This window comes from Epinephelus lanceolatus, chromosome 23 (assembly GCF_041903045.1).
Source record: "Epinephelus lanceolatus isolate andai-2023 chromosome 23, ASM4190304v1, whole genome shotgun sequence".
Taxonomy (NCBI): Eukaryota; Metazoa; Chordata; class Actinopteri; order Perciformes; family Serranidae; genus Epinephelus; species Epinephelus lanceolatus.
The window spans coordinates 20,325,324-20,353,005 of NC_135756.1; the positions used below are offsets into that span (position 1 = coordinate 20,325,324).

Sequence of the window (27,682 nt, forward strand, 5' to 3'; positions counted from 1 at the left end):
GGTGCAGACTACAGAAAGCTTTGGACAGAACAGTGAGTGACAACAACCCCATACACATGAAAGATCACTGTTTGCGGTAGAAACGAAAAGCGGCCCTTGGGTCTAGCTACCATGTCTGAAGAATTACTTTTGGTTCCAAAGGTACCATGCCAAAAGTGTTTGGTGGAAACGGGGCTAAAGACTGTTAAAACAATGGACATAACATGAAGTCACCCATTGATTTGTAGACTCCTCTTTGAAGCCTCAAGTTTGGCATTTCAGTCATTGCTACTTTTTTGGAGCTGGAAGTGACCATATTTGGGCAAGAGGCTGGACTGAGGGGAAATTTACCCTCCAAACAGTTGTCATAAAAAGGGAAATTAGCTATGGAGACCATAACCAGTTTTTGTAACATGTTTATTTATGCTGTAAAGTTAGGCACTTTAACATGGGGGTCTGTGGGGACTGACTGGCTTTTGGAGCCAGCCTCAAGTGGCCATTCAAAGAACTGCATTTTTCGGCACTTCCGTGTTGGCTTCATTTTTCAGCCCCGGAGGTTGCTGCTTGGTAATACTAGTCTGTGCAAATAGGGCTGAATTTAGACATATCTTAAAATGAGGTATATACATATTGACATGTGATATGACATATTGAGATCCACATTATGCATTTAGCAATTATTTATTCATGTGATAATGGGTATAGGTATGTGTTATCATCCACTGTCTCTCCCCTTTGAAAGGGAATTGGCAGCTAGATGTGGTTAAATTTTGGCCAACAGAGAGCTGTCACACCACGTCAGGTACCTGAGCTGCAGGTTTGTAACCCAGATCACTGAAATCAATACCAGGCTTTGTAGTTCACAGGAGCACTTTTTCACATCTGACCAAATGTTTTTCTCGTGCTATGCCTCAACAGGCAACAAATGAGGCACTGGCCTCAAAAATATCTTTGGCATTATTGTTTTCGAGACTTTTGTCATCTGTCTCTCCGCTTCTTTACATTTCTAGTTTGCAGAGTGAGGCAAATCCCCTGTCTGGGCTGCTGTGATGTGCGAGGGGTTTTGATGTTAAATCTCTCCCTTCCAAAGCCTCCTTTTTATTTAACAACTTCTCCTTTCAACTAGACGTTGAGTGAGTAATTAAAAAAAAGAAAAAAGGAAAAAAAGACGGTGATGTTTCTCCTGACCTAACCTCACAGCTTTCCTTTCAGCAGAGCAGCAAAGGTGCGCTCTAATAACTGATGCCCACTTTTAACGAGCTGCTTTTTTGGCACCATCAAAGAGGACGGAGTGTTTTGGGGGGGTAGAAGTGAATTTGGCTGCAGCGCTGACAGTCAGGTGTGTCCACGAGCGTGTGTACATAAACACTTAATGACAGATGCACAGATATAATTTGATTTTGTCTTTATCTGGGAAGTCTGTTCTCCACGGGGACAGTTATTGATGATAGGAGTGAGGCTATGAAACAAAGAATGATTTAATCACTTTCATACCCCTCCAAGGACAATGGGGAGAGAATGCAAACGTCAGCTCTTTTGCGTGTGTGTGTTTACACGCTGCATGCCTTGTTTCCTCATAATTTGCAATCTGTCTGTACGTATGAGACGGTGTATATCAAGTTGGTGATTATCCTTGAGGAAGCATTCTTAACTTCCAAGTTTGTAGAGCGAGGGATGTGTGTGTGTGTGTGTGTGTGTGTGTGTGAGGGGTAGATGGGGGCGCCTGTGCACATTTTGTCACAGTCGTGATTATCCTTGAGAGGCTTTTAATTTGAGGCTAATGAGTATTTGTTTTATCAGTCATGCACGCTAGTGCACGGGTGTGAACGCGAGTGTGCGTATGCGTGATTAAGGAGAGTGATATAGTGAAAGTGACAGACTGTACAGATGTTCCATAAATGGGCTGGAACAGGCAGGGAGGAGAGGGCACATCATTCACTCTCACAGACACAGACACACACACACACACACACACACACACAAAAGACATGGATACACTCTGTCAGTCTTATTGTGCACAAGGATAAAGGAGATGTATTGTATAACAATGACATAATCCTCACACACACACACACACACCTTTACACCTTGAGCTGGGCTAATGATGTAATGAAGCAGAGCTAATTAACAGAACAGAGCTTAAATATAGAGGTTGGATTAGTGCAAAGCAGTATGGGATGTGGGGTTCTGTGTGTGTGCGTGTGTGTTTGTAGGAAGAGGAGAGTGTGAGTGAGTGGTGGGTTCATCCCAATATCCCTCCTTGACTCCTCTATCCTCGATCACTTGACCCGGAAATTGATCGAGACTCACCATCTTGTAGGACGTCTCAATTCCAGAGGGAAGACAGATTAAAGATTTAGATCAAGTGCATCACTGCCACGTTTTATATTTTATTTGTTTTCTGATTCACCATTAAGTTAAAAATCTGACCAAGAAAAAGAAACAAACGAATTTCTTCATTTATTAGAAAGATTTCTCTCTTCACGATCTGTTATTTCCCTTATCAACTTTTATTATGGATACAGTTAAAGTCAGAGCGTCTGACTGCCTGCGAGAAACACTTTACATCAGTAATCATCATGTCCTTTCAGTCGCACTGAGGCTGATCATTCCTGTGCGTCGGGTTGACGAGTTACAGAATTTTAATTTTCCCTGAAATAGTTGGCCTAATAAATTGTTTCCAGTGTTCCAGTAATGTATTCCTAGACAGAGAGAAAACACTGCTGCTCTGCTACTGACAGCTGTATCTGTATGTTTATCATTATGTATGTATAACATTATGTGTGTGCAGACAAACTCCATTAAAAGTTTGTATAGCTGTTAATACAGCCTCCTGACAGCTGATCCACCTGTAATCAGCATCACGTAACGCTTCAGAGTCTCATTTCTCTAAAGAGATATTTCCTTTCCTCTTTATGTGGATGTCCATTTGTTCAGAGAGTCATTCAAAAACCATTACACATTTTTCCTCCACATTTCCAGGGTTGAACATGAACTAATTGTGCGTGTTTGCGAGAGCGAGAGACGCAGTTTACTTTTTAGATTCTATTGTGCATTGTGTCTGAATATGTGACCTTTCGCTCTGGCGACATGTTTGATTCATAATGTCAGTCCAATAAAGCCAGTTTAATTGAAAATGAATATTGAAATTGAGAGAAGAAGAGGGCGAGCGTAACAATGTCAACAAATATCCCCCGCATTATCACACATTGCGAGTGAAATAACTAATATTGCTGTAGCCGCTATTCTGGTCCTTCTTCACAAAAGGAAATGAAGGAGTGTGAAGTGGGTACAGAGGATATTTCCTGGTGCTCACGCTGTGCGCAGTGACGTGATCTTTGAATCACAATGTTGCCCCATTCATTTTCTCCCTTGTATTTTGTGGTTAACACCTCCCATCACCACAGTAATTTCCTTCCCTTGTATTCTCTAATTTTCTCGTCTTTCCTTTCCATCCTGCCCTCCATTGCTGCATCTCAAACTCTTTGCCTTTTCTTTCAATTCCACTATTAACCTCTTCTTCTCCCTCTTGCTTTTTCCCACATCTTGTTTTTCTTGCCGTTATTCCATTATGTCATCAGCACTACATCCTTCCCTCTCAGCCTTTTGTGTCTTGTATTTCCCTGCTCCAGTGCTCTACTTCCTTCATACCTTGTCATATCTCACCCTACTCTCCAGCTCTTGTTTCATAATCTGCCTGTTTCGACATGAATGTTTAATCTGTGATCCTCATATTTTTTAAAAAGTGCTTGTCTTCCCCAAAAACACTTGGCCAGTCGTACTACATCCTGTGGTTTGGATTTTCTTGGATTCCCTTGAATTTTTTGAATGGTGGCTGCTGCTGTTGTATTAACCGTCCAGTTATTCCTATATTTATCTCAAAGTGCTGACACAGCTGGAGATGTTAAACCACATTACTTCATGCACCAGGGGAAGTGTTTACGACCACAAACACTGTTTTATTTACTGGTTGCAGGCCATATTAAGAGAGAGTGGCTAAATGTGAGTGAAGAATATAAATGAATAAATGGAAATCACTGACTAAAATACAGATTCTCTGTCTCAATCTGTCCCAGGTGGTGTGTGTATCGCCCAGTCCTTGAAGATCCCCAGGGAGCCCAGGCCAGGGGAGTTTGACAAGATCATCAGACGCCTGCTGGAGACCTCCAATGCCAGGGCCGTCATCATGTTCGCTAATGAGGACGACATACGGTATGTACCATGCCCTTAAACAAGTGTCCCCGCTGCCGCTGCTCATCATTGTGCTGCTGCCTTTACCTGTACTTTGGGTGTAATGATACATTCTGCTGCTTTATCAGCTTACTCTCTTATAATAACATACCTAAGATACCTTAATGTCACTGAAGTGACAACTGACTATTACCCCTAGACAATAACACCATCACTGATGGTAACCCTAAGAGAACTGCAAGAACACCAGCACTCATGGCCAGTGTTACTGTTTTTAAGAGAATGTGGCAGGCTCACTTATCAAGCAATCCATTGGTAACATGCCATGTGAGGTTGTTGGGAATTGGGCTAGATAATAGTCCAGTTAGGCTAACGTTTGGTGAGGAAAAACAAAGGTGTCCCTTGACTTCTCGACTTTACGGGTACCCACAAGTCTCCCATACACAGACATGCCCAGTCTATGCTAATGCCATGTAGTTTTTGCATGCAGTATAAATGTGTTTTTTTTTTCGCCTGCTCTAAAAGTGGTGTATTTGAATCTTTCTGCACACTGGGGTCCCTTAACAGTATTGGAATTGCATAACTTGGGTATGACTGAAAGGCTGAGACTCTCGTGGATTCAATGAGCCAAACGGTATTCATTCGTAATGATGTTAGTCCCCAAAGTAGCCATTTCATTGTAGGGAGACTTTTTTTAAACTTGACTTCACTGTACAAAGTGACAGATTGTGACCTCTAGGATAAACGCAGCCTCATAAAACTTTACAGCCACAACCTACAAACCTGGAGCATTCAGGGGATGTATGGCTTTAATATAGGTGTATTGACACTAAGGGGTTTCTCAGCAGTTTAAGGGACAGAAGTGCTCGCTATTTAATTGATGTAAGTTACAGTTATTATAGGAATCTCCAAATGTCAGTTTTTGATACCAAATCACAGCATGGATTTTTCTGTGGTGTTTCTTAAGGTCTTAAAATAGTCTTAAAATGGTCATATCATAACACAACTTGTCAGTGATATATAGATCTTATTCTTCTTCCCATTATTGGTGGTGCTTTGTGTCTGGCTCCCTGCGGGGTGGCGGGGCCTCCGGTTCAGGATGGGCGGAAGGCGGATACGTCGGAGCCCACCACTCCCCCTTAAGGGGAAACAACAACCCAAAAACAGACAAACAAAATGAATAAATAAATTAAAATCAGATCAGATCTATGCAACAAATAGTATCAACCCAAAAATTGCTGCAATTACCCATCTGTCAAGTTTTTCTTGGCTTGCGTTCCCCCTTTTATTCTTTTAAATGCATGTGCGTCCCCTCTCTAAATTTGTATGGTTTTCGGGATCCGTGAACACAGCACAGGCAGAGCTCTCCATTAGTTATTTTTTTCCTCAACAGCACTTTCTGAGTTGTGGGTTGGATAATTGATCTGTTGATTCGTTCACAGCTGCTCAGATGAGATCGATGAGGAGGAGCAGCTGCTGCAGAGGCGAGTTAGACTCAGCTTAAACCCAGTGGAATGAACACTTTCAGTGCGCTGTTTACGAGACCACGGTACAGTTACTGTGGAGGGAGGAGTTCATTGTCTCGATCAATAGGACATCAAAAGGGCCATCATCAGGATCTAGTTAGAGACACTTAATGCTTCCACCCATTTTTGTTGTTCGTTTCTGTGCTACTTTAACACTTCAATCCTCTGCTCTCTTCCCTAACAGACGAGTTCTGGATGCAGCCAAAAAGAACAACCAGACGGGTCACTTCCTGTGGGTTGGCTCAGACAGCTGGGGGTCCAAAATCTCCCCTGTGATTGGCCAGGAGAGAGTGGCAGAGGGAGCCATCACGATTCTCCCAAAACGAGCATCTGTGGATGGTAAGAGTGTGAAGACACACACAGTGATGCCGTGCTCTTAGGTCATCACATACACAGTCAGTAACTGACAGTTGATGCAGGGGAGATCTCTTGTAGAAATTGGTAAAGATGCCAAAAATTTCCATCTGCACTGAGATTCTTTCCTCACACCTGGCTGTGTGACAAATTGAAGTAAGCTGATGTTATGTGTGTGTGTGTGTGTGTGTGTGTGTGTGTGTGTGTGTGTGTGTGTGTGTCTAAGTCTAATAGCTCAAATTAAGGGGACGGGCGGAAGACCAGAAACAGAAAGTAAAATACACTCATGTTCCCTGACTCTTGATCCCAGCGGATAACAAGTTTTTGCCATTAGGCCAGAGAGGATATCCTCATTTGCTCCCTGTCAGAGCTCCCTATTAGATAATTGACTCCTGGAGGGACACAAAAGCGGCAAGATATAAACTGAAAGGGAGGGAGAGGGAGCCTATGTCGAGGTTTAAATGAATCAAAGTCAGCTTTGGCTGGTCGGCATGAGGGAACAAGATATGGGGTCGTCAGAATAGACAGAGTTGTGTGTGAGGTGGGATCAGCGCAGGATTATTGGAGAGTGCATACATGGAGTTACCAATTTATAAAGTACACCTGACAATGTGATGCAAGATAATTCAATAACCATGGAATCAATCCTGCCTTTGTGAAGCTTAAGATGCTCAGGTGTTGGCGATACTGTGTCAGAGAGGTGTTGATTCAACTCTAAGGTCAGTTTTTAAGGCAGCAGTTGGTGTCCATTATAATGAGGTGTTTCTAATATTTATATTCCTGAGGGAGACAATTTTTACTGCATGACATTTTAAGAATATAAAAATGATATAATGCACTTTTTTATGTAACGCTATTTAATTAAAACCCCTTATGGCATATTTTCAATAATCAAGCCAAGGCAACAACTAATGGGGATCCCAATAGACATTAAAACCTCATAGTTTACTGTCGGTTCGAATTTATGTTAAAACATTGCGTATTTGATTAATGATTTTTTTATTGAAAGGAATAATTTGACATTATGGGAAACAGGCTTAGTTGCTCACTTGCCAAGAGTTGGATGAAAAGATCTCTACCACTTATATCTTTGCGTGAAATATGGGGCGGCAGTAGCTCAGTCCACAGGGGCCTGTTCAAGTCCCTGTCCGGACCAAAATACGGAGCACGTGTGTAATTGACAAACAGAGTGAAAAATTGAATTTCCCCTCGGGGATTAATAAAGTATATAAAACTTAAAAAAAATTTAAAAGAATTAAAAAAGAATCAAAGGATGATTAACTTAGCTTAGCACAAAGCCTGGGGACTGGTAGAAACAGTCAGCCTGGATCTCTACAAAAATAATAGTCTTATTGAAGTTTTGTTGCTGAAAGGTTGCCAGGTGACCAGTGGTGACTTAAGGAAATCATTGCCCCTGGCGCAAAAAATAGCCTGCCATGTGTATTTTTGTTATACTGAAGCTTGTTGTTTTTACACTTTGGTTTTTGAACAGAATAACTGTCTTCTGGCTCCAGCTTTATAATTAGTGTATATTACATCCTTTCATCTAACTGTAATGGAGTGCTCACACTGAACCTGAAGACAGCGTTTTGCGCTTTGCGATCACAAATAAAGTCAGTGTTTAAGTCAGTTTTTTATTTCAGCAAAACTATTCCCTCCAACTGCAAACAAGGTTAACTATGACTCTTTTTTATCATGAATTTTTTTTATCCATGGAGGTTTTTAATTTGTAAAACTTTCCTCAAGCCGAGAAAAATGGTTTAAAAATACATGTCATTAAAATGTAAAATCTATTAACTGAGTGGGAACTCGCAGGCGGGGCCAGCAAGAGAAACACTACCCCGTGTATTTGTTGGGCCGCATGCTATGAAAGTAAATCTGGAAGCTATAAATTTTTGTTTGGCATATATGCCAGGTGAGCAACTCCATTGTGTTGAATAGGTGCCATCTTGACATGCAGTATCTAGTTATTACTGTAACAACAAATGAGTGAACTCTGGTGGATGGAGCAAGGAAAAGTGTCACAGTGACACAGAGCTTAGCCTGTTTGCTGATGCACAGAGCAGGCTAGGACATCTTTGTTGGGAAACACTGTAACAATCTAACGTTTGCTTGCTCGTTCGCATCCCATCAAGTCAGGAAGAGGTGAAATACTCTAAAAAACACTTCAGCGACTGTATTTGTGGAAGTAATGCAAGGCTAAAATTTGCTTAGCCAATAACAGCCAAGCAAATAAATGTATTCCCCAAATCATTGGTGCCCCAGAAGGTCCATTGTCCCCAAACAAATGCCAAATTGGTGAAAGTAATTGTCTTGTCTGATATGAGGGCTCCAAAGTTAACGCTGTTTAAAGAACCTCACTTTACCTTAAATGTTTATGTTCTGATTTTATGAGCAGCGCATCTGTGATTACAGTGAGAAGCATGTAATCTGGGATGGTAGAGATGTGCTACCTGTTGAGCTCCACAGGGAGTGAACCCACTGTTCCCAGCAGTCTAAGCAGCAATTGAGCTACACAGGTGCACGGAGGACCAATTTCCCTGACAGCAGAGGAGATTAATCAAGGCAGCTCTTGTCACCTTTTACAGCGAGTCTGGCATGGCACAGGCTGTCCAAGTCACTCTGATGGTCCCCGGTGATTTACCCGTCCTCCGCAGTTCGTTTCATATGCACCGTGTTGCCCTGAACTCCAGTCCCAGTGGTGTTGGAAATGACTCCTTTTTATTAGTGAAGTGTAAATGCCTCTTTGCTGCCTTCTTGGGGCATACCTGAGGCCCACAGGAACAATAAGTAACTCCTAATGTATTCAGGTACCCAACACACCACCAATGATGTTAATGATGGTTATAAAGCAACATGGCAATGAAAATGTCTTCTAAAAATCCAGTTTTGCTGTCATCTCCTCACAGACAACAAAGCAAAAAGTTGCTTTTCCAATTAATTGTGGTATGAACTAAGTAGTACAAGGAGTTTTTTTGTCTCCCTCATTTCTCTTTTCTTTCGCCAATCTCTTTATCTCAGCCTGCCAGCCTCTGACAGGTATTTCCATTCCTGTGAGTGGAGAAATACGTTCTCCCCGATCTCTCTCCTCCTCACTGCTTATTAAATTGGACAAGTAGCCAACGTAGATTGTGAAAGCTCCGTCTGAAATGTTTGCTCTCCCCGCTCTCGGCTTCAGTATTTGATAGGAGCGCCGCAGAAATGACTTTTCAGTCATACTTTAGATCCATTGGCTATTCATAACAAAGGCCTTTGTGAGTCAAAATGTATAACACCATCACGAACATAATTTTTTAGCGCAGGCAGGCTCAGAAGAGATGCCCTCTCTCATCAAACAAGATCTTGGAGGTGTTGAAAACGGCTCTTTTACTCAGAATGATGCTGGTTCAATTCTCTTTATGGACAGTTAGATGTATTCAGTGTAGTTTCAAAAAGGTAAATGGAAACCCCTCTTCACCCTATGTTTTTATAACTGTACCCTGTCTGTCTCTTTTACAGCTTTTGATCGGTATTTCCGCAGCCGCTCACTGTCAAACAACAGAAGAAACGTTTGGTTTGCTGAATTCTGGGAGGAAAACTTCAACTGTAAGCTGGGGATGCACGGTAAACGGCCTGGCAGCCTGAAGAAATGCACAGGTAAGACTCAACACTTTGGCTTCTTCCATGAAATGAATTACTGCTCACCAGTGTTTCAACCATTTGGAAAGAAAAAGCCAAAGAAACTCAAAATGCCTGACAGCAAAAACAGGCAGTGGGCGTAAATTAGGCAGACTTTGTTCGGATTGCTCCTTAGTTATAGTGCAGACAAGAAAGTGATAAAAATGCTCCGAGCTAGAGTGGGGGGGCTTCACACTTGTAACCCAGTCTGTAACAAATCATTTTGCCAATTTGAGAAGAGGTGTTTTACCTCCACAGATGTTCCGCAGAGGGTTTAAAGTTTTACCTTCTAACAAATCTGGCAGGTGGTCACTTTTAATTGGTCTTCTCTCATCCCTGCACCACATCAACCACATCCTTACATCTTGCTCCACCTCATTCTTCTTGTTTTGTTTGATGCAAAACCATGACTAGCTAAAATGCTCATCAATGAAGCTTCCGAAAACTACCACTACTACTTTATCTCTTTCTGAAAATTGTTAACAGCTTCAGCTCCTCACAAGATTGAAGTCTTTAGAGAAACTTTTTCACCCTAAATGCAACCTCTCTTTTTGGTCCCTTCCCAATTAGGCCAGCCCAGGAAAATCTCAGCAGATTTACCACATCACTGTGGATTGTCTGAGGCTTCATTGGAGCACCCTGGCTCTGAAAGTTTATCAACAGGGACAAGCACGGGGGTTTAATTAGTGTGTATATATCATAGAGAGCGCTGCTGGCTCTAATAAGTATCCTTAAAGCACAGATCACACTCGCTGTTAGGCTCCAAGGAGCAATGCAGCTCAACAAGAGCAATTGTTTGTGTACTCAAACCTAAAAGGGAAATTAAATAATTGTCAGAGTCTGTGCTTGTAAATGTGGTCATTTAGTATCCTCCACGAGTGTGTGTCTGGAGAGTAAATGTGTGTGTTTTTGCTGTGAGAGGCACTTCTTGTCATTTTTTGCATGTGTTCATGATATGTGGTTTGACCTGCATTTTGCTGTCATATCAAAACGCCTGCAGCTTGTTATTTTAAACAAGACCAAGCACTTCTGCTGGTGTGTTTACCTGCGCTGTGTTTGCATATGTGTGTGATCTAGACAGGGTTGTGTACGCGCATTCATCGCATCTACGGTTGTCACTGGCTACCAAAACCAAACAGTTCAGTTAGCTACTGAGTAAATAACGCTGATGGACTTTACCTGTATGTATGTCCATTAACACAAACATGACACCTCTCTGATTTAGCACCTGTATGACCTCACGCTGCTGTGATTGAGTCTGCATGTTTATGTGTGTGTGTGTCACAGTGAGTATTCCCCATCTGAGGCCCGTCATTAGTTCACATAATTAGGTTTGTAAGGGCTGTGACTCCCATTGACCGTCTATTACTTCCCGTGGCATCCGTGTATGTGGGCGTGTACGTGTCGACGGCCCTGTAGTCACGCGACAAAGTCCATTAATTCCAAGTGCTGGGGTTCGCGACCTCCAAATCATCAACCCAGAAGCCAATCAGCAGCCTGCTGTTCAAGGTCGCCTTGGTGACACCGATGATGGGAGGATGTGGAAATGGGTGTGATTATTGCATATGATTGGGCTGAGAGGGAGAGACAGATAGAAAGAGAGACAGTGTCAATAAGTGCAAATGACAAAAATTAGCAAGAAGAGGGGTTGAAAAATAATGTTCGGTTGCACAAATTGGAAACGGAGAGACAAAGGAATAATATTAAAGTGAATAAATAACACAGGAAACACCAAGGACAAACCAATAAGCCACAGTGAGATTGAGAGAAGGAAATGAGAGTGAAAATGCTTGTTTCCGTCTGAGCTCATTTTGCCCAAACATGACCTGAACAGAATCCTCCGCCAGGTTTGTTGAATACATCACGCTCTGTCATCTTTAAACCTGTCACAAGCAGAAACAAATATAAACAATACCACTCTGTGATTGATATCAGAGCTGTGGAAAGGCCTATTAAGTAAAAATAGTTACTTTCCACCATAGTCTAAAACAAACTCTCTGCTGCTCTCATTAAAAATAGGAACATCTGCTGTGTTAGCTGCAAAGTTTGAAAAATACATCAATAAGTATTGAACATTATGGATTTTTAAAGCAAATACAAGATTGATTGTACATTTTTGAAGAAAACTAGTATTGAATCAGGATTTCATCAGAACACCATATGAGCCTTTTTTAACAGTGACATATTTTTTTTTATCAGAGACTAAATATTGCATTTCTAGTCAAAGATTGTTAGCGTACCATCAGAGGCGCTCACAAATATGAGCACTTGTTCAGCTTCCTCTGATGCTAAATCAGTGCTTCTCAGTCACTCATCAGCGAAGGCTTTATTTCACTACATGACTTAGGGCGTGTGCCCATGTGGCGTTTTCCTCTGGCATGGCACTGGGGGGCGCTTCAGCACTTTTTTGATGAAGCACTGGGCATGGGTTTTGTTTCTTTGACAAGAATATCCTAACACTGCTGTAACAGAGTCAGCTACATCGATAACAATGAGCTTGCAAAGCGTCAATGATAAAAGCTCAACACTCACCAGCAACACTCAGCGTCCAGCTGATACGCCCCCACAAATGGGCTTTTCTGACTTTGCTGTGACAATTTCTGACTGACATATCATACAGCATGGGATAAACACACGGCCAGATTGAGTTTCTCTATTGTCATGGTTACCATAAGGAGTCCCATGCCATGGCTGCCTGAAATGGAGGAACGCTGACAACTAGGCTAAGGCAGTATTGAAGTTTGATGGTATATCAGGGTGTTTTTTTTTTTAAGTCCCAACCTTAAACTTCATACCATATAACTTCATTTAGAAGCCCAGGCTGAAATCAAGAGGCCTATATTTGGGACAGACCTTTAATTCCTTTCACACAAAACTGTTTATCAGCAAACATATGGGAATAAAATCAAATTGTTTTTTTAAACCAGTATGAATATTACTTGTTTAAAAATTAAGCTTCAGATAATATGTCAATTATGAATCATTTATTTGATCTAGCTCTGACAGACAGCCCAGAGAGAGAGTTAAGGCACTCGAGGATTATGGCACCCGGCATACCAACACAGCACAACTTTGTGCTGTTAAAACAATACTCACAACTTGGATTAATTTTTATGAAAAACTCCTGATTCTTTTGATCTGAGGACCCTTAAGGACTAAAGGAATATGAACAACTTACCGACTAATCAAGGAATGGACACATTAGGGGCGGCAGTAGCTCAGTCCATAGGGACTTGGGTTGGGAACCGGAGGGTTGTCTGTTCAAGTCCCCGTCCGGACCAAAATATGTACTGGTGGCTGGAGAGGTGCCAGTTCACCTCCTGGGCACTGCCGAGGTGCCCCTGAGCAAGGCACTGAACCCCCCAACCGCTCGGAGCGCCTGTCATGGGCAGCCCACTCTGACATCTCTCCACTTAGTGCGTGTATAGGTCCAGTTTGTGCATGTGTGTGTTCGGACCTGTGTGTAATTGACAACAGAGTGAAAAATTGAATTTCTCCTCTGGGATTAATAAAGTATTTAAAAAATAAAATAAAAATAATTTGAGGGAGCCAACAACCTGGTTTTATACATCCAAATAACTTCTATGACAATAAATAAATAAAAAACTTGTCATATTGTGTAGCCACACCAGGCTAGGAAAAGGGACTGAGTGTTTAACTGGGACTAGACTTTTTCTTGAAGTCTTACGGTATGTGATTTTCAAAACCATCAAAAAAACAGACGCTCATCTTTCAATTCACCTTATATTGAAGAGGCTGTTTTGAGGATATATTGTATGTATTGAGGTCAGTCTGGTAGAACAGGCAGCTGAGCTGATAAACATGGCAGATGCAAGTGGTGGGGATGGCGTTACAGGACTGTTAGTCTGAGTGGGTGGAAGTTCGCTGCATAGATCAGCCTCTCATTGGGCGGAACGAGCCACCCGCTAAAGTCCCGCCCTACCACCTCCGGTTGTGTAGCAGTTTTCAGCCGTTTTCAACACGTCCTTTACTAACTTTTGTGGTGTTTGATCTTGCGGGGATGTAGCCATTTTTCTGCCATGGTTCGCGTCCTGTATGCAATATTTTTGTGGGCGTGTTACACCAAAACCTGTTTCCCCCCGGCAATATTTTTGCAAGCGCACCATTGCTGTGGCACCGCCCAGAACGATTGTGATTGGTTGAAAGAAATACAAGCAGCTGGGGCGTTTTTTTCTCCAATCTTAAAGTGAGAGTCGGCCCAGCCAGACCTTTCTTTTCTTGAGAAAGGTCTGGTGAGTGAGACTACAGGACTGTAAACAGACGGCCTGCAACAGCAGAGTGAGACCACAAGGGAAAACAGCATATATTTATATTAAATTTGATGAATTGGAGGTTTACGGATATCAGGGTACTCAATTTATGTGGTTACAAGGGGGGCGGGTCCTGCTCCAGTGACAAACATCAGTGCTTTTTTGAAAAGTTCATAGACTTTCAAAAAGAAGCAGCAAAAGAGTGGCTGCGCAAAAAGTTGAAACTCTCTAAAAAAGGAATTCGGCCCCCCAAAAAAAAGAAAGCCCTGTGTGGAGCCTTATTATGCATCACCAACTCTTTTGCGTCTGTCTTTCAGTCTTACTGCAAGATATAAGTTCATTTTGATTCCTGTGTGAGGACAAAATGAGTAGTTATGACTTCCTTCTCATTTCTACAATGCCTGTGTATTTCTATCTTTCTCAAGGCATGTGCAGAACTTTATAAATCCTCTGTTTTTATTTTCATTGTATGTATTTGTTATGTATGTGGTGTACCATCATAATGTTGACTATGTATTGCTTTAAGTCTCGATTTGTTTCGTCTCATCTTAAATCTGACATCTTATACAAAGTTAACGCATATTTTAACTAATGAAAAAATACCCAGTATTGTGTGGACTTACTGTTACTACCAGCAATAGTAGCTGGACATCTATTCTCCAGTCCTATAAATCCATTTTAATAATTTATTTACAGTTCGCTACCTCAACTTTCATCTGTCATCATTTCATCTTTCATAAAAAGAATACTAAGCACAAACAGAGGAAATCCGAAGCACTCCAACTTTTGATTGTATTAAAAAGGGTTTTTTTTTTTCTCCCCTCAAGCATGGTTGATATGCTCGTAAGAGCATCCGCCAGGACAACTCAGATACTGGGATAAAACTGTGCTCTGTTGAAAGCGTGCAGTCAGGTAAAACCGATGCCTGAGGGGTAGCTGACTGAAGCAGGCACCAGATCATAGATAAGCCTGCATACACACTTAGATGCTCACAAACACTCCCATGCCCAGTGGCTGCCGATAAAATCATGGATGAGTGAACAAGCTCCTAATTAATGTGATACTTTGACACCTGATCCTCAAGTCCCATCGGCCTTGTTTTTATAAAGATGTAGCTGTATGTATTTATAATACAAGCTGTGTTGTTCTGTTTTACACACACCTCTTTTTCTATTTATAGCTCCACTAATCAAGTCTTTACCTAGAGTTATAAGTCAATTAGTTGTAAATAAGCTTTGATGGACTGTCAGTTGGGACTGCCCCCGACTAGAATTTTCCTAGTTGGCCAGTAGTTGTCATTTAGGGCCTTTAGTCGACTAGTCGCCCGCATCTTTACGATATTAATGTAATTATTAAATGATATATTTTGGGCGGGGTAACACAATGGTTTGAGTTGAAGGTGTGAGAAAGAATAGTATCAGTAACATTGTTAACACTGTGCTACATTACAGAGAAATACAAAACCGTACTAATGAACCTTCATTAATATAGGCCTATATTTTATCTACAAGTGCACGTCACACACTGAGCGAGCCGCCTGTTAATGTCGCTGTCGGCAAAGCAGCAATGATTGTGCTAAGTGGCTAATGGGCATGGAGCTACTTCCCAGCCCTGGAAATTAGCGGCTGTACACATGCCGTGTTTTTAACTGCCTGGAAAATGGTCGGGCACTGGGTGTTACTCTAGTGCCTTGTTTGTGCCAGTTTTCAAGAGCTCTGTGGCAGGTTGCGTCTGAGGATGCTAGGTTACTTTAATAACATTGTATATAGGTCCAAAGCCAAACTTCTTCAGTTAACACTGCAGGCTAGTAGTCCTGACGGTGGAGCTGGGACAACAACCATTTCAAGTTTAAAACACTGAAAATTCATAACAAAAAGCAGCAGGAATTATGATGTCCATTGCTCTGTTTGTCTCAAAAACTGTAAAACTAATACCAAACACCTTCCACATTTTTAGATCAGCTAACAACAAACTTACCATAAAGCATCTTCAGACCGGCGTCCACAAATGATCCAGACAGATTTTTGTGTTGTCCAGTGTAAATGAAAATAAATGACAACACTTTGAGGTCATGGTAGATTTTTTTGATAATAGTCTAAAGTCTGTCCTCATGTATACTGTAGCAGTTGATTGAAATAAGAGCACCTTTAAACATCAGTTTGTCACATATGGAATTTCTAACACAGTGCTTTTATTTTGAAGTGCCTTTTCCTGCCGGAGAGTGTGTGACAAACAGACAGCTACTTGACAGAGACAACAAACTAGGTCGATGACATGGCTAAATGCAAGTATGATGCTGAATATATTAAAGCGTGTGGACCATGGACTAATGACTAAGGAGAAGTCTGGACCAGTTGGGAACCCTTGGTCTTGCTGAAATACAAAAATGTTCAAAAATTTGTCTTGTTAACGGAATTTTCGACACTGTTTTTTAAACTGACTTTCTATGCAACCGTGGTGATTTGGGAAAACATAGTGTGAAGCCAGTCTGTGGTTTCTTGCTTGGCAGATAGGTCATCAAGATCATGACTTGCCCTTGGTGTCTAAGGTTGTGAATTCAAGCCCTAGGTAATACCGAATAAACACATTAATGCCCACTCAGGCATTATGCTCTGTTTATTATGATTTCAAAGATATTTTTAAAATCTCATTTGTCTTCCTCCTTTTCCTTTTTCTAAATCTTCCTTTATCTTTTCCCTGCTCAAAATGCCCGGCCTCGACTCACTGCTGCACAGCAGCTATAATTGGAATTTGGCTTTGCTCTGATCTGTTTCCCCAGTAAAACATTTCAGAGCCGGATCGGCGCCTAATTGGAATAAAATGGCAGTAAAATGAAGGCGGCTCAAACACAGAGTCAAAGACAAGACAGATCTCACATGTGATTGGTTCCTGTGCTGCAATTTTCCACTCCTTCCAGGTCACAGTTAGAAAATTTTGTCCACCCAAGTCCGTGTCTGCTGTAATCCCATCATGCTCTGCAGGATGGATTCACTGCTCCTCATAGAAAATGAATGTGTGGCAGCAACTCCACCGCACCCTGTGTTGTGACTCTGTCTGATATCTTGAATTATCACACCCTTGTTCTGTGGAACCTGTGTTTCCCTGCTCCAGGCTGGACAGAGACACACTGGGACAGGCGTCACACATCAACACTGTACACACACTCGCAAAAAAGGGAACTGGTATTAAAGCCCATTCACACACACACAGGACACACATATTCCGTCCACACTCTTCTCCACCTGGGCCCATCAATGGATCTATTCCACCAGTGGATGGCATTCCTTGTGACAGGAGATATACGCCTCAGGTACACACAGAGGAGTTAAAGTGCAGTGCGAGCAGGAAACAAGGTTGTTACACTGTTGGCTGTTGTTTTTTTTCTTTTTTTTTCTCCCTTCTGTGTGGGTTGTGACTTGTGTCACTCTCGAGGGAATTATATCATTATTTTATCTTCCTGTCTTGTGGCTCTGGTGATCTTTTCTTACTTTGTTGACTGTCAATCTGGAGTCTACTTTCTCTGTGTCTGACTTTCTCCTGCCCTGTCTTTCTAACTATCATCTGTCACTTCTTTCTGTTCTGGCAAATTCAAATTGAAGTACGTTATTTGCATGAACATATTGAGATACAGTACTAACAGCACTGTGAATGTAGTAAAAAAAACATGTCAAAGCTCAGAAAACTGCTTTGCCTCACTCAGTTCTCATTTGCTCTCACTCCCATTGATGTGTGCTTAGTCGAGTCTTGCATTGCTTACATGGTAACAAAAACTAATCGACCATATCATTTTGTTATATTCACTGTAAATGTGGCAAATAAAAGCGAGGTCCATAAATGAAGCAGATGTTAACGTCACTGTTTAACACTTATATAGTTCTGATGGGCGAGCCATCTTAGAAGAACTATTTTAAAAGCTATTTGCAAAGCTATTTGTAATAATGTATGTTTTATGCAGCTGTATAGGTTTCACTTGCATGGCTTATGATCGAATCTTGTTTTGCATGCTGGGTTTAATGGGTCCAATAACACTCAATCAGAGGTCTTTTAACCCTGCTACACGGGGGGGGGGAACTCATGGTGCAGATACAAGCAATGAACAGCAAAAGTAGCAGTACAGAATCATTTTGTTTTGAATGTTAAGTACAACTAAATGAGGAAAATGTTGTGTTAATTTGTGCTGATGTGGTACACAGTACAATAGTATGACTCTCCATATGTTTTAATACATGAACAACAGACTGTATATCATGAACAAAGTCAGTGTTTGTGTCTACAGGTCATGAAAAAGTCAAATGTTACAACGGTAAGGCCTTAAAAGTTATGAAAAAGTTTTAAATTACAATTTGTGAGGTCTTAACGACTACAAACATTTGATCTAATTACATTTATCCATTTTTTAATTTATTTCTGTGAAAATGAGTGAAGCCTTTCTATGTAAAAGTCCATATTTCTAATGTTACATATCATAAAAAAAAAAAAAAAAATACAGTACTGTCATTTCACTTCATTCATGCAGTTATCTGTTGGCAAAATGTAAAGGGTAAAAACAGAAATGAAGATCAAGTCAGAAAAAATGATACGCCTCAGCAATTTTTTCTTTAACTTGATGTCATGCCTATGAGAAAAGTATGAGGCATATTTACCTATAAAGGTCCAGTGTGTTTGGGTGCCCAGTAGCTCACCTGGTAGAGCAGGTGCCCCATGTACAAAGGCTTTGTCCTTGCCCACAACCCCTTGCTGCCTGTCATCCCCTCTCTTTCTCCCCCCTTCCTGTGAATCCTGCCCCGTCAATTAAAGGCAAAAAGCCCTTAAAATATCTTTGAAAAAAGGCCAGTGTGTTAAATTCAGGGGAACTTAGTGGTATCTAGTGGTGCGGACTGTAAACTGCAGCCAGCTAAAGCTTCTCCTGGTTAAAATTCCTTCAGTGTTCATTGTTCAGGAGGTTTTTACCAGGAGCTGAATTATCTGCATCGGTCTCTTCCTCTCCAAATCAAACGGACCATATGATTAAAACTGCTAAAAACACTGATTAAAATGCAGGGTTTTTCCTGCACTCCTTGGTATTTCGGAGACGGGCCACTAGCTCAGCACCTGGTAATGTGTGCTCATCTTTTTTCTCTGTTAACTTAAGATCCAGATGTTCAGGACTTTTTTATTTGGTGCCGAGTTATGTGCAGAACAAACAGACCCAGTCATTTAAGCCAGTGGAATTACTGAATGAAGCAGTTTCACATTACAAATCTGTGTTTACCAGAAGCTGTTTGGGATGTCGGCGACAGGCTGGTAGCCTAGCACCTGCTAATCTGTGCTCATCTTATTTCCCTGATAACCTAAGATCCAGACATTCAGAAGGTTTTTCAAGGGAGCCAACATCTCTTCCTCTCCAAATCAAACGGATCCCATTGTTTAAACTGGTAAACACACAGAATAAAGCAGTTTCACGTTAAAAAATGTGCATTTTGTTCCGGAAGAGCTACTGGCTATGGTGGCTGGCGCAAATATACCAATGACCCTATCTAGGGATAGTGTTTGGTTTGTCCGTTCCTTGCTACTTTAGAAACATGGTAGTGCAACTTGCCGATCTCCGTACGAGGGCCTGCTCCCTGTGCAGATATAAATGGCTCATTGATTAGTGATTATACATGAAAACAGCATACTTACTCTCAGGGACCAAACAGTGAGGCAACAGGATGCAGGAGTTGTAAACCAAATTGTGGGTTTTTATTTACCCCCAAAAATTACAAACCAAGGAATGAACAACTAGGCCTGTAAAAGAGGTCAGCACAACGTAACTACAGAAAACAAACTGACCAGTCAAAATGACACACGAGGGAGCATAGGCCATTGCCTGGCCAAACCAAATAATACACAGGGTGTAACCAAAATGGATGGCAAGTACAACTAAATACAAAGCAAAACTAACTAAACCCAAGTCCCCCCTTGACATGGCAGCACGTGGTTTGATCCAATGAGTCGGCTCCAGGATTTACCAAACCAATGAGTATAAAGAGTGTGGATTGAGAGAACGTTACCATGTGTAGCTGTGACCATCACACTCATTATATTAGATTTCATTTCTGCCAATATATCCACCCAAATCTGACACACTGGACCTTTAACTAAGGTAGATAAAAACTCTTACCCAGGTAAGATGAGACTCTAAAAGATGTGTGTAAAGAGAGAAAATTGTATGAGAGAAAATCCTCTCCTAATAGTTAAAGCTCCCAGGTCTACTTTCCCTGATTAACAAGATTACCATGAGACTGTAGTTCCCTTCACAGCTGCCTAATGAAGGTTATGCTGTAACTTCCATCCTACTTAATGGGCAAACACAGAAGATTATCAAATGCTTACACTCACCACACACACATACACCAGAAGCTTTACATTTCCCCAGTTTAACATGAAATATTAATACATAAGAGAGTGTTATTAATGGGAAAAATTATCTTCTAAAGGCTACCAGGCAATAGTTTGATGCCCTTGCTGTCTGAGCACAAGGATGCTTTTCTCACTCAGTCGAAATACTATGTTTTTGAAGATGCAAAGTGATGTGGGCATGGATCTGTTGGTGTGAAATGCACGCTACAGTTCCAGGAGTTAATTAGATCCTGACTTAGCCCAGCATGCACACATTTACCGTGTGTGCACAAACACATGTTCGCTCGCTGCAAATAGACCATATCCTAACGAGGTCGATGGGGAAGGAGAGTTATTAGGCTCACAGGCTGGATAAACTGTTCCCTCCCCTGTGAAAAGGCCTCTGGGCCGAACAGACTGGAAGATGGAGACAAACACAGATGGAGAGCTTGATGGACAATTAGAGACAGACAGGCGCAGACAGACAGATTGCAGATTGGGAGACAGGGATGAGGACAGACAGACAGTATATTATGACTCTCTGCAGCATTAGTTTCCAGTAGGTAAGATGAAGTGTCATTTACCTGGAGTGAAATTATCCTTTTTCATCTTCTTGTAGAGGACATGGTTATTGAACTGCTTCCATAGATGACTCATATCTGTGTGTGTGTGTGTGTGTGTGTGTGTGTGTGTGTGTGTGACTGATTGCTGATTGATGAGATCTAGTCATACATGCACACTCTGTATCACACATGTAATGTGCACCTGGATCCTCATACAGAGAAACGTTATCTGTGTGGATGTGAGACTGCTTGTTGCCATCATAGGTAGCACTGTGTGGTTGAAAGCATCAGTGTTGAGCTGCCCATCTATCACTGTTAAGTCACAGACACACACACACACACACACACACACACACACACAGTAATCCATCTTTAAGAGGTTCAGGGGACCTTCTGTTCAGTGTGGCCCTGTCACACACCTCTGTTCCTGATACGCAACCCAAAGCACACCTGCAAATAGATACAGACATGAACTATTCTAATACACAAATTAAACGAGCATGCACATGTTTAGCTCAGCATGGGTTAGGGTTAGGTAACGCTGTCACCATCAGAACAGAATAAACTGAGCGAAATCAGCACATAATTCATTTAAAGCAGTAAGATTTAATTTTTTGGGGCCACTTGAGTGCAGTCAAACAGACTGTAAAGACAGCATTGAAGTTGTTATAGTCAATGTGTTGCCTGTTTACAAATCCAAATGACAGCTGTAAGCTGTGTCTGACATTCACTCTCCTTTTAGCTCTGTTTTGGTCTCCACCAACTCCTGAGGGAAATATTTGCCCTTTTACCTGTTGAATGCTTCACTACAGATTTTTCTCTGAAAGAGTGGCCTGCTGTGACCGCTGTGAATTAAATGTTTATGAATATTAGGCCTTAAAAGTAATTAAATAGACTTAAATTTGAATTTGTGAGGCCTCAATTGCCACAAATATTTTATCTAATTTTATTTATCTGTCTTTTAATTTTTTTGGGTCAAAATGAGTCAAACTCTTCTTTTTTTCTTACATGTAATTAACATTTTTATTAAAGAGTGTAGCACATGGTCGAAGAAAGCATTGTCAGAACAACAATGTGTCACAGTTTTTTTTTAACATAATAATAATGATAATAGTGTATTAAAGTATTGCACATCACAACGGATAAGACTCAGACAAACAACAGACAAACGACCAGTAATAACAAAACATGCGTTGTACGTTTGAAAGATGTCGTCATACTAATTGGGACAAAAAAAGAAAACAAATTTTAAAAGAGAACAAAAAAAAGAAAAAAAAAAACCCAAAGAGAAAGAAAAAGAAGAGGTGTCGGGGTCCGTCAGTCAGGAGACAGGGATTGAAAAGAGTTAAAAAACGTTATAAAGGACTGCCATTTATTGTAAAACTGATCTGAGTGTTTAATCTTCTCCAGCTTTAGAAAGGACATGATGTCACTGAGCCACAAAGTGTTGGATGGAGCTGCAGTAGACTTCCAGTGGAGAAGAAGATGGCGTCTTGCCAGTAAATAAGTGAAAGCTAGAACTTTTAATCCCCCAAAAATGGCAATATGGGGAGAGACATTTATAGTTATTGAGAGCATTTTTGACATGGTATGGAAGTAGTTCTGCCAAAAACAGGAAATAATGGACAAGAAAAAAATGTGGGATAATTACAGGGTGAAGCTCTGCATATGTTGCAATTGTCTGTGATATTAGGGTAGATTTGAGACAATCGGGAGTCCAGCTCTTCTGCGTCGAAGTCCACATTTCATGATACATATCTTTAAACCGACTACTGAACCTAATACTGTCTTTTGACTTTATACTTGTACTTACTTGTTGGCAAAATGTAGATAAACCTAACTCACTCTAGTAACTATATTTTTACATAAAACCAACCTCTACATGGAAGTATTTATATACTATTTAACTTTACAATTTCCTACAATGCTTGATTGCTGTCAGATTGGTTCAAACAAAGTGGAGCTGAGAAATTAAGTGGCAACTCGCTGGGAATGAACGGTATTAACATTTGTTGATTCAGGAAATGAAGGGAATGGGTTGGTTCGTGGCACACTTTTTAAACAACATGCTTTTTAATCTTTGGCTTTGGGGGATGGTAATAAATATTTTAAGTGAAAAGGCTCAAGTCCAAGTGAATTCACGAGCCATTGGTGTTAAATTCCAAGTCAAGTTGCAAGTCTTTTTTTATAATTTTGTCAAGTCAAGTGTAAAGTCACCAGATTTGAGACTCAACTTTTCTCTACCAAATAAGGAGTTTTTATAATTTGACTAAGCAATATTTGTTTATCACTGGTCTGATGACTGCTCATGCTCCTCGCCTGTCTGCTTAAGCAACGTTGCCACTTCCTCAGATCTGTACAATATGCAGAGGGAGTGAAATGTTACCACAGCTGATAAGAATGACGTCCAAGACTGAAAATAAGATGTAAGTTGTACGTATTGATTTTTTTTTTTTTCAATTTAATTTCTTATATGCCAAAGTAGTACTAAAGGTTGATTGAAGTGAAACGACTTCTTGCCCTAATGACTTTTAAAAAATCCAATACAGCTGACAGTCTTATGACCCAGGGCCAAATTTATCATTATGTTTACCTCCTTCTGTCTTTTCCCTCGACTCTTGTACAGGGCTGAAATTAAAGGATTGAGTGCAGATGTGTGTAGCATAACAGCAGACGTGTGTGCGTTGTGTCTGTCACTGTCTGTCATGTGCATATACATAAACATAAAAATGCCACATGTGCAAATACACACCCACTTCTGTGTGCAGTGATAGGTTGTTGCGGGTTAGGGAGAGCAAGTGTTGCTCTACTAATGTGATTTTACGGTTCGTCCTCTCTTCAACAATACCTATTTTCTCAACTGCATACCTTCCCCCTTCTCCCCCACCCTTCCCCTCTTCTCTCTCTCTTATTCTGTTGTTTCATTTGTTTCTCTTATTCCTCTCAACCTTCCTTCCATGAACTTACCTTCTATTTATTGTCTCCCGTTCCTGCTTTTGTTCAGGGTTCTTTCCGCCATCCTTCTGTCTTGTTTGATCCAGCTTCCTCCCTCTCCTCTCCCACTGCCGTTATTGTGCTTTTTCTCTGCTTTCACTTGTGTCGTTTTTGTTCCATCTCTCTCTGCTTTTTTTGTGTGTGTGTGAGTGTGTGTGTGTGTATATATGCTTGTTTAAGAGTGGGAAGACGGGGGGCCCACTGACATAAAACACACATTCCTTCAACGAAACACAAGCGAAAATTCTTGTTTATTTATTCGTGCGAATGCCGTGCAGGAGAGAGATTAAGACAAGAACGGACTGACAAAAGGAAATTAAAAAAAGTTGGAGGCAGAGAGGAAGAGCTAGAAAGTGTAGCCGAGATGTGCCAGGACAGTGATTCAGCACAGTGTGAATAATGACTAATAAATAATTTATATTAGCTGTGTGTACTATAAGAACTAATATATACCAGTAAAAATGTAGAGATATAATATATATTAGCCACATATGTCTGTGGCATCACATTACTCATGAGACGGGGTGTTCTGCAGCGAATTGCTCTTTATGAAGCAGAAAACGGTCTCGCTGCCATCTGACAGGGGGTCTGGGGACAGAGGGAAAGAGATGAAAGAGGACGATAAGAAGGCAGAAGCAGGCACAAAGAGAGATCTTCAGCCAGTAAATAACCCTAACACATCACCAGCAAGAGACTTGGACAGCGCTTCAGCCATTACAGGGAAATCCTGGTTTATTGCAACTGTTGTTTTTGTAGGTTTGCCATCATTTCCATTGATAATCGTAACACTGTACCAAGCAAATTAATTACACAGATTTGGGAATGAGCCAACATTCCTATAAAGAGGTCTGATGTGACAATAAACACAAGTAGTTTTATGGTCATCAAGGTTTTTAAAGAGTAAGTCTTAATTTCTGAAGAAATAGACACAGCTTCACCATAAATGTCTGGACACTAAACATGTGGACTCTCTCCTCAACTCTATTTCTAAAAGAAAGAACAGGAAGTCCATTCATTACTTGCTTTTCTTGTACGCACACCTTGGACTGCACACCAACAAAATCCAGCGACTAAAATCTCAAAGCCAGACTACCTAAAGTTACTCTTCCTGCCTGCTGCAAGCACTCTCTTAATTGATGATAATTAGGGCTGCGCCATGCGCGAGCACCTTAGCTGCACACGATTAGTGGTACAAACGCCAGTGACTAAAACAACCAATTAGAACCATGAACATAAACAGCCTTCTCATTCAGTGGCCTTTTATATAGCACTCTCTGATCCAAAGTTTCCACTCTTATTTACCTCTGACTGCATCTCAAGACTGTTGTCACATTATACTGAGACACTGAAAGTTCTACACCATCACAACAAGGTGCAAATTTAAATCACTGACGGTCAGCAAATATGCGATTTCTAGGTGGTATTGGACTGTTGTGACTCAAACTCTATCACAGACATCCATCACAATTTACAGGCCAACTTCATGGTTCAACTCTGACCTACTGCACTTGCTGTTGTTGGGTGCTTACTGTTGTCCGTTGCAGTGAGGTGTCATTACCAGCATTTTGGGTATGCTCAAAGTTTGATTTACCTCCAAAAAATCTGGTTTAGATAATCTAACTGTTGGCTACCATAGTACAAAGTGCCTTAGACCACAATTATCTGTATTAACATCCTGTTTGTTGTTTTTCTCGGTTGGACTGTATTGTACTGTAGCAATGATGTCATAATCCTACATTTCAACAATGACGCAAACCGTAGAAATCATGTCTATAACTACAAAAATACGATTGAAGTTCTTATTTGTAATAAACTGGACTCTTCTCTGTTAGAAAGTTGCTCAATCAGTGATTAAGTCATGAAAGCTTTTTAATGAAGTCCTATCAATCTGCTTGTGTGTATTTTTCTAGTCAGAAACCTAAAACAGATTCACTTCAGCAACACTTTCTGAGAATTGATGCTTGACTTCTTGACATATTCTTATTTTTACTTTATTGACCCGACAGCGGGCTCTCCACACACGTATATACTCTCTAGCTGAATGATATTAAAATGATATTTGACATTGATCTCTGACTCTACACTCAAAAAATTCAGGCACCAATTATGGAAGCAGCAGACACACACGCGCATATTCTCACACACAGACTTGAATCTAATGACTGGTATTTGTACAGCAGTGTATTGGCATAACCCTTGGCTTCAATGCTCTCTTGTCAAATCATGTGGAGCAGAATCCCTGTCTGATGCTCATTTCCTATTCTCTCCTATTGATTATTCATTTCTCTCTTGGCAGATTAGCCCTGAAGCTAGCACAGTGCGAGACAAGTATGTTTATAACAAGAGAACTCTGTTTGCATATGTGTGGGTTTCCTGTGGGTGTTTGGGTCACTTTTTTCTTGCTTATGACATATAAAGCAGGAACATACTTGAGCAAAGTAGGTGCATGTGTATGTTGTTAGGACAGTTATTCATAAATGTGTTTGAATTTCCACGTGTGAGTGTGTGGGCAGCGTTTCCCACTATCCTGTCATCTCCCTGACGTCTTTCAGACATGTTTGATAAATGAGAGAAAAGCTAATTAAGCAACCTTTATGTAAATGTATTCATCACCATCTGAATTAAGTTTGCATTATAACATTCCCTCGCTTAATTATTCCCAAATTTATCTCATCTGCATCTTTAAAAAGGGAAATAAATGTGTGCATATATGTATGTGGGTGTGCCTGAGAAAACAGAGGAAAAAAACGGGGGGTGAAAAAATCTGTTAGGCAATGCGAGCGGAGCAGGAGGGAATTGAATATGTGTTCCTAATTGATGTTTAATTAAGGAGCTTGTCCAAATCATTAGTCTGTCTGTCATCCGTGGTGCCATCAATCACTCTCTGTGTAAAACCTGGCTGGCACACTGGTCCATGAAGGCATCCATCAAGGCACTTAGCCAGTCAGTGTTCTTGCATTAGCCTCACCTCACTGCCTTAATGTATCGGTTTGTGTTTGTATTACACACAGACAGCACTGACTTTGCTAGGAAGGCACTGAAACACATGTTTGAGTGGTTCTACTGGCATCAGTCTCATCATTGAACCTCTTGCCAAGTGAACCAGGAGATGTATGGCATGGCTTTAGGTTCTGGGGCTGAATAAGTTTTTGTTTAACCTAACATAATGACAGTGGGAAGATTGAAGAATCAAAACAGGACGATCTACGTGTAGAATGCTCGTTAAACCCTGTTACACTAAGGAGACTTGACATTTATTTGATAATTACTCTGCTGCCTTAAGGGAGATTTACAATTCTACCTTAAGTTGTGGCTTCAGAGCCTATACACGCCGTAGGCTATGGTGTATCTGAAGTCCACCTCCTCAAAAATGTAACGAGACATGGGGGATGTGGAAACCACAAGAACTATAATTGGTCAGCTTGGGCTGCTTTCTCCTACAAGTTTCTCATGTCAGTGGAGAACATTGATAGTGAAGATATTTACAGCATGACTGCTGTTACAGCTACAGTTGGTAACTTTTAGAAAAATAACTTTTGTCATATTTGCTGAGACTGCCATAATATTCACACAATGGTACATGAGCTACTGTGTGAAAAAAAGTCATGTTCCTCCTTCTTCTAGTGACTTTAATGGTTTTTGCTAGAATCCACTGCAGCTGTGGGAAGACAACCAATCATAACCAAGAAGTCTCTGACACAGCTGTAGAGACTCAGCCTGGCACAGGGCTGATTGAATATGAATCAAGATTCTGTTACTGAATTGCCTTTTTCTTGTCTCCGATGTT

At 40.9% G+C, this 27,682-nt stretch overlaps 1 protein-coding gene across 4 annotated transcripts in view; it reads left to right on the forward strand.

The window, feature by feature from the left end:
• The window catches only part of grm8a (glutamate receptor, metabotropic 8a), a 337,808-nt gene that overhangs the window by 220,096 nt on the left and 90,030 nt on the right, over positions 1-27,682 (forward strand). For all 4 annotated transcript variants that reach the window (XM_078165099.1, XM_033615178.2, XM_078165097.1 and 1 more), the window contains exons 5-7: positions 4,056-4,191; positions 5,881-6,035; positions 9,549-9,686. In XM_078165099.1, the coding sequence (XP_078021225.1) occupies positions 4,056-4,191; positions 5,881-6,035; positions 9,549-9,686 (429 nt within the window). The remainder of the gene's footprint in view (positions 1-4,055; positions 4,192-5,880; positions 6,036-9,548; positions 9,687-27,682) is intronic.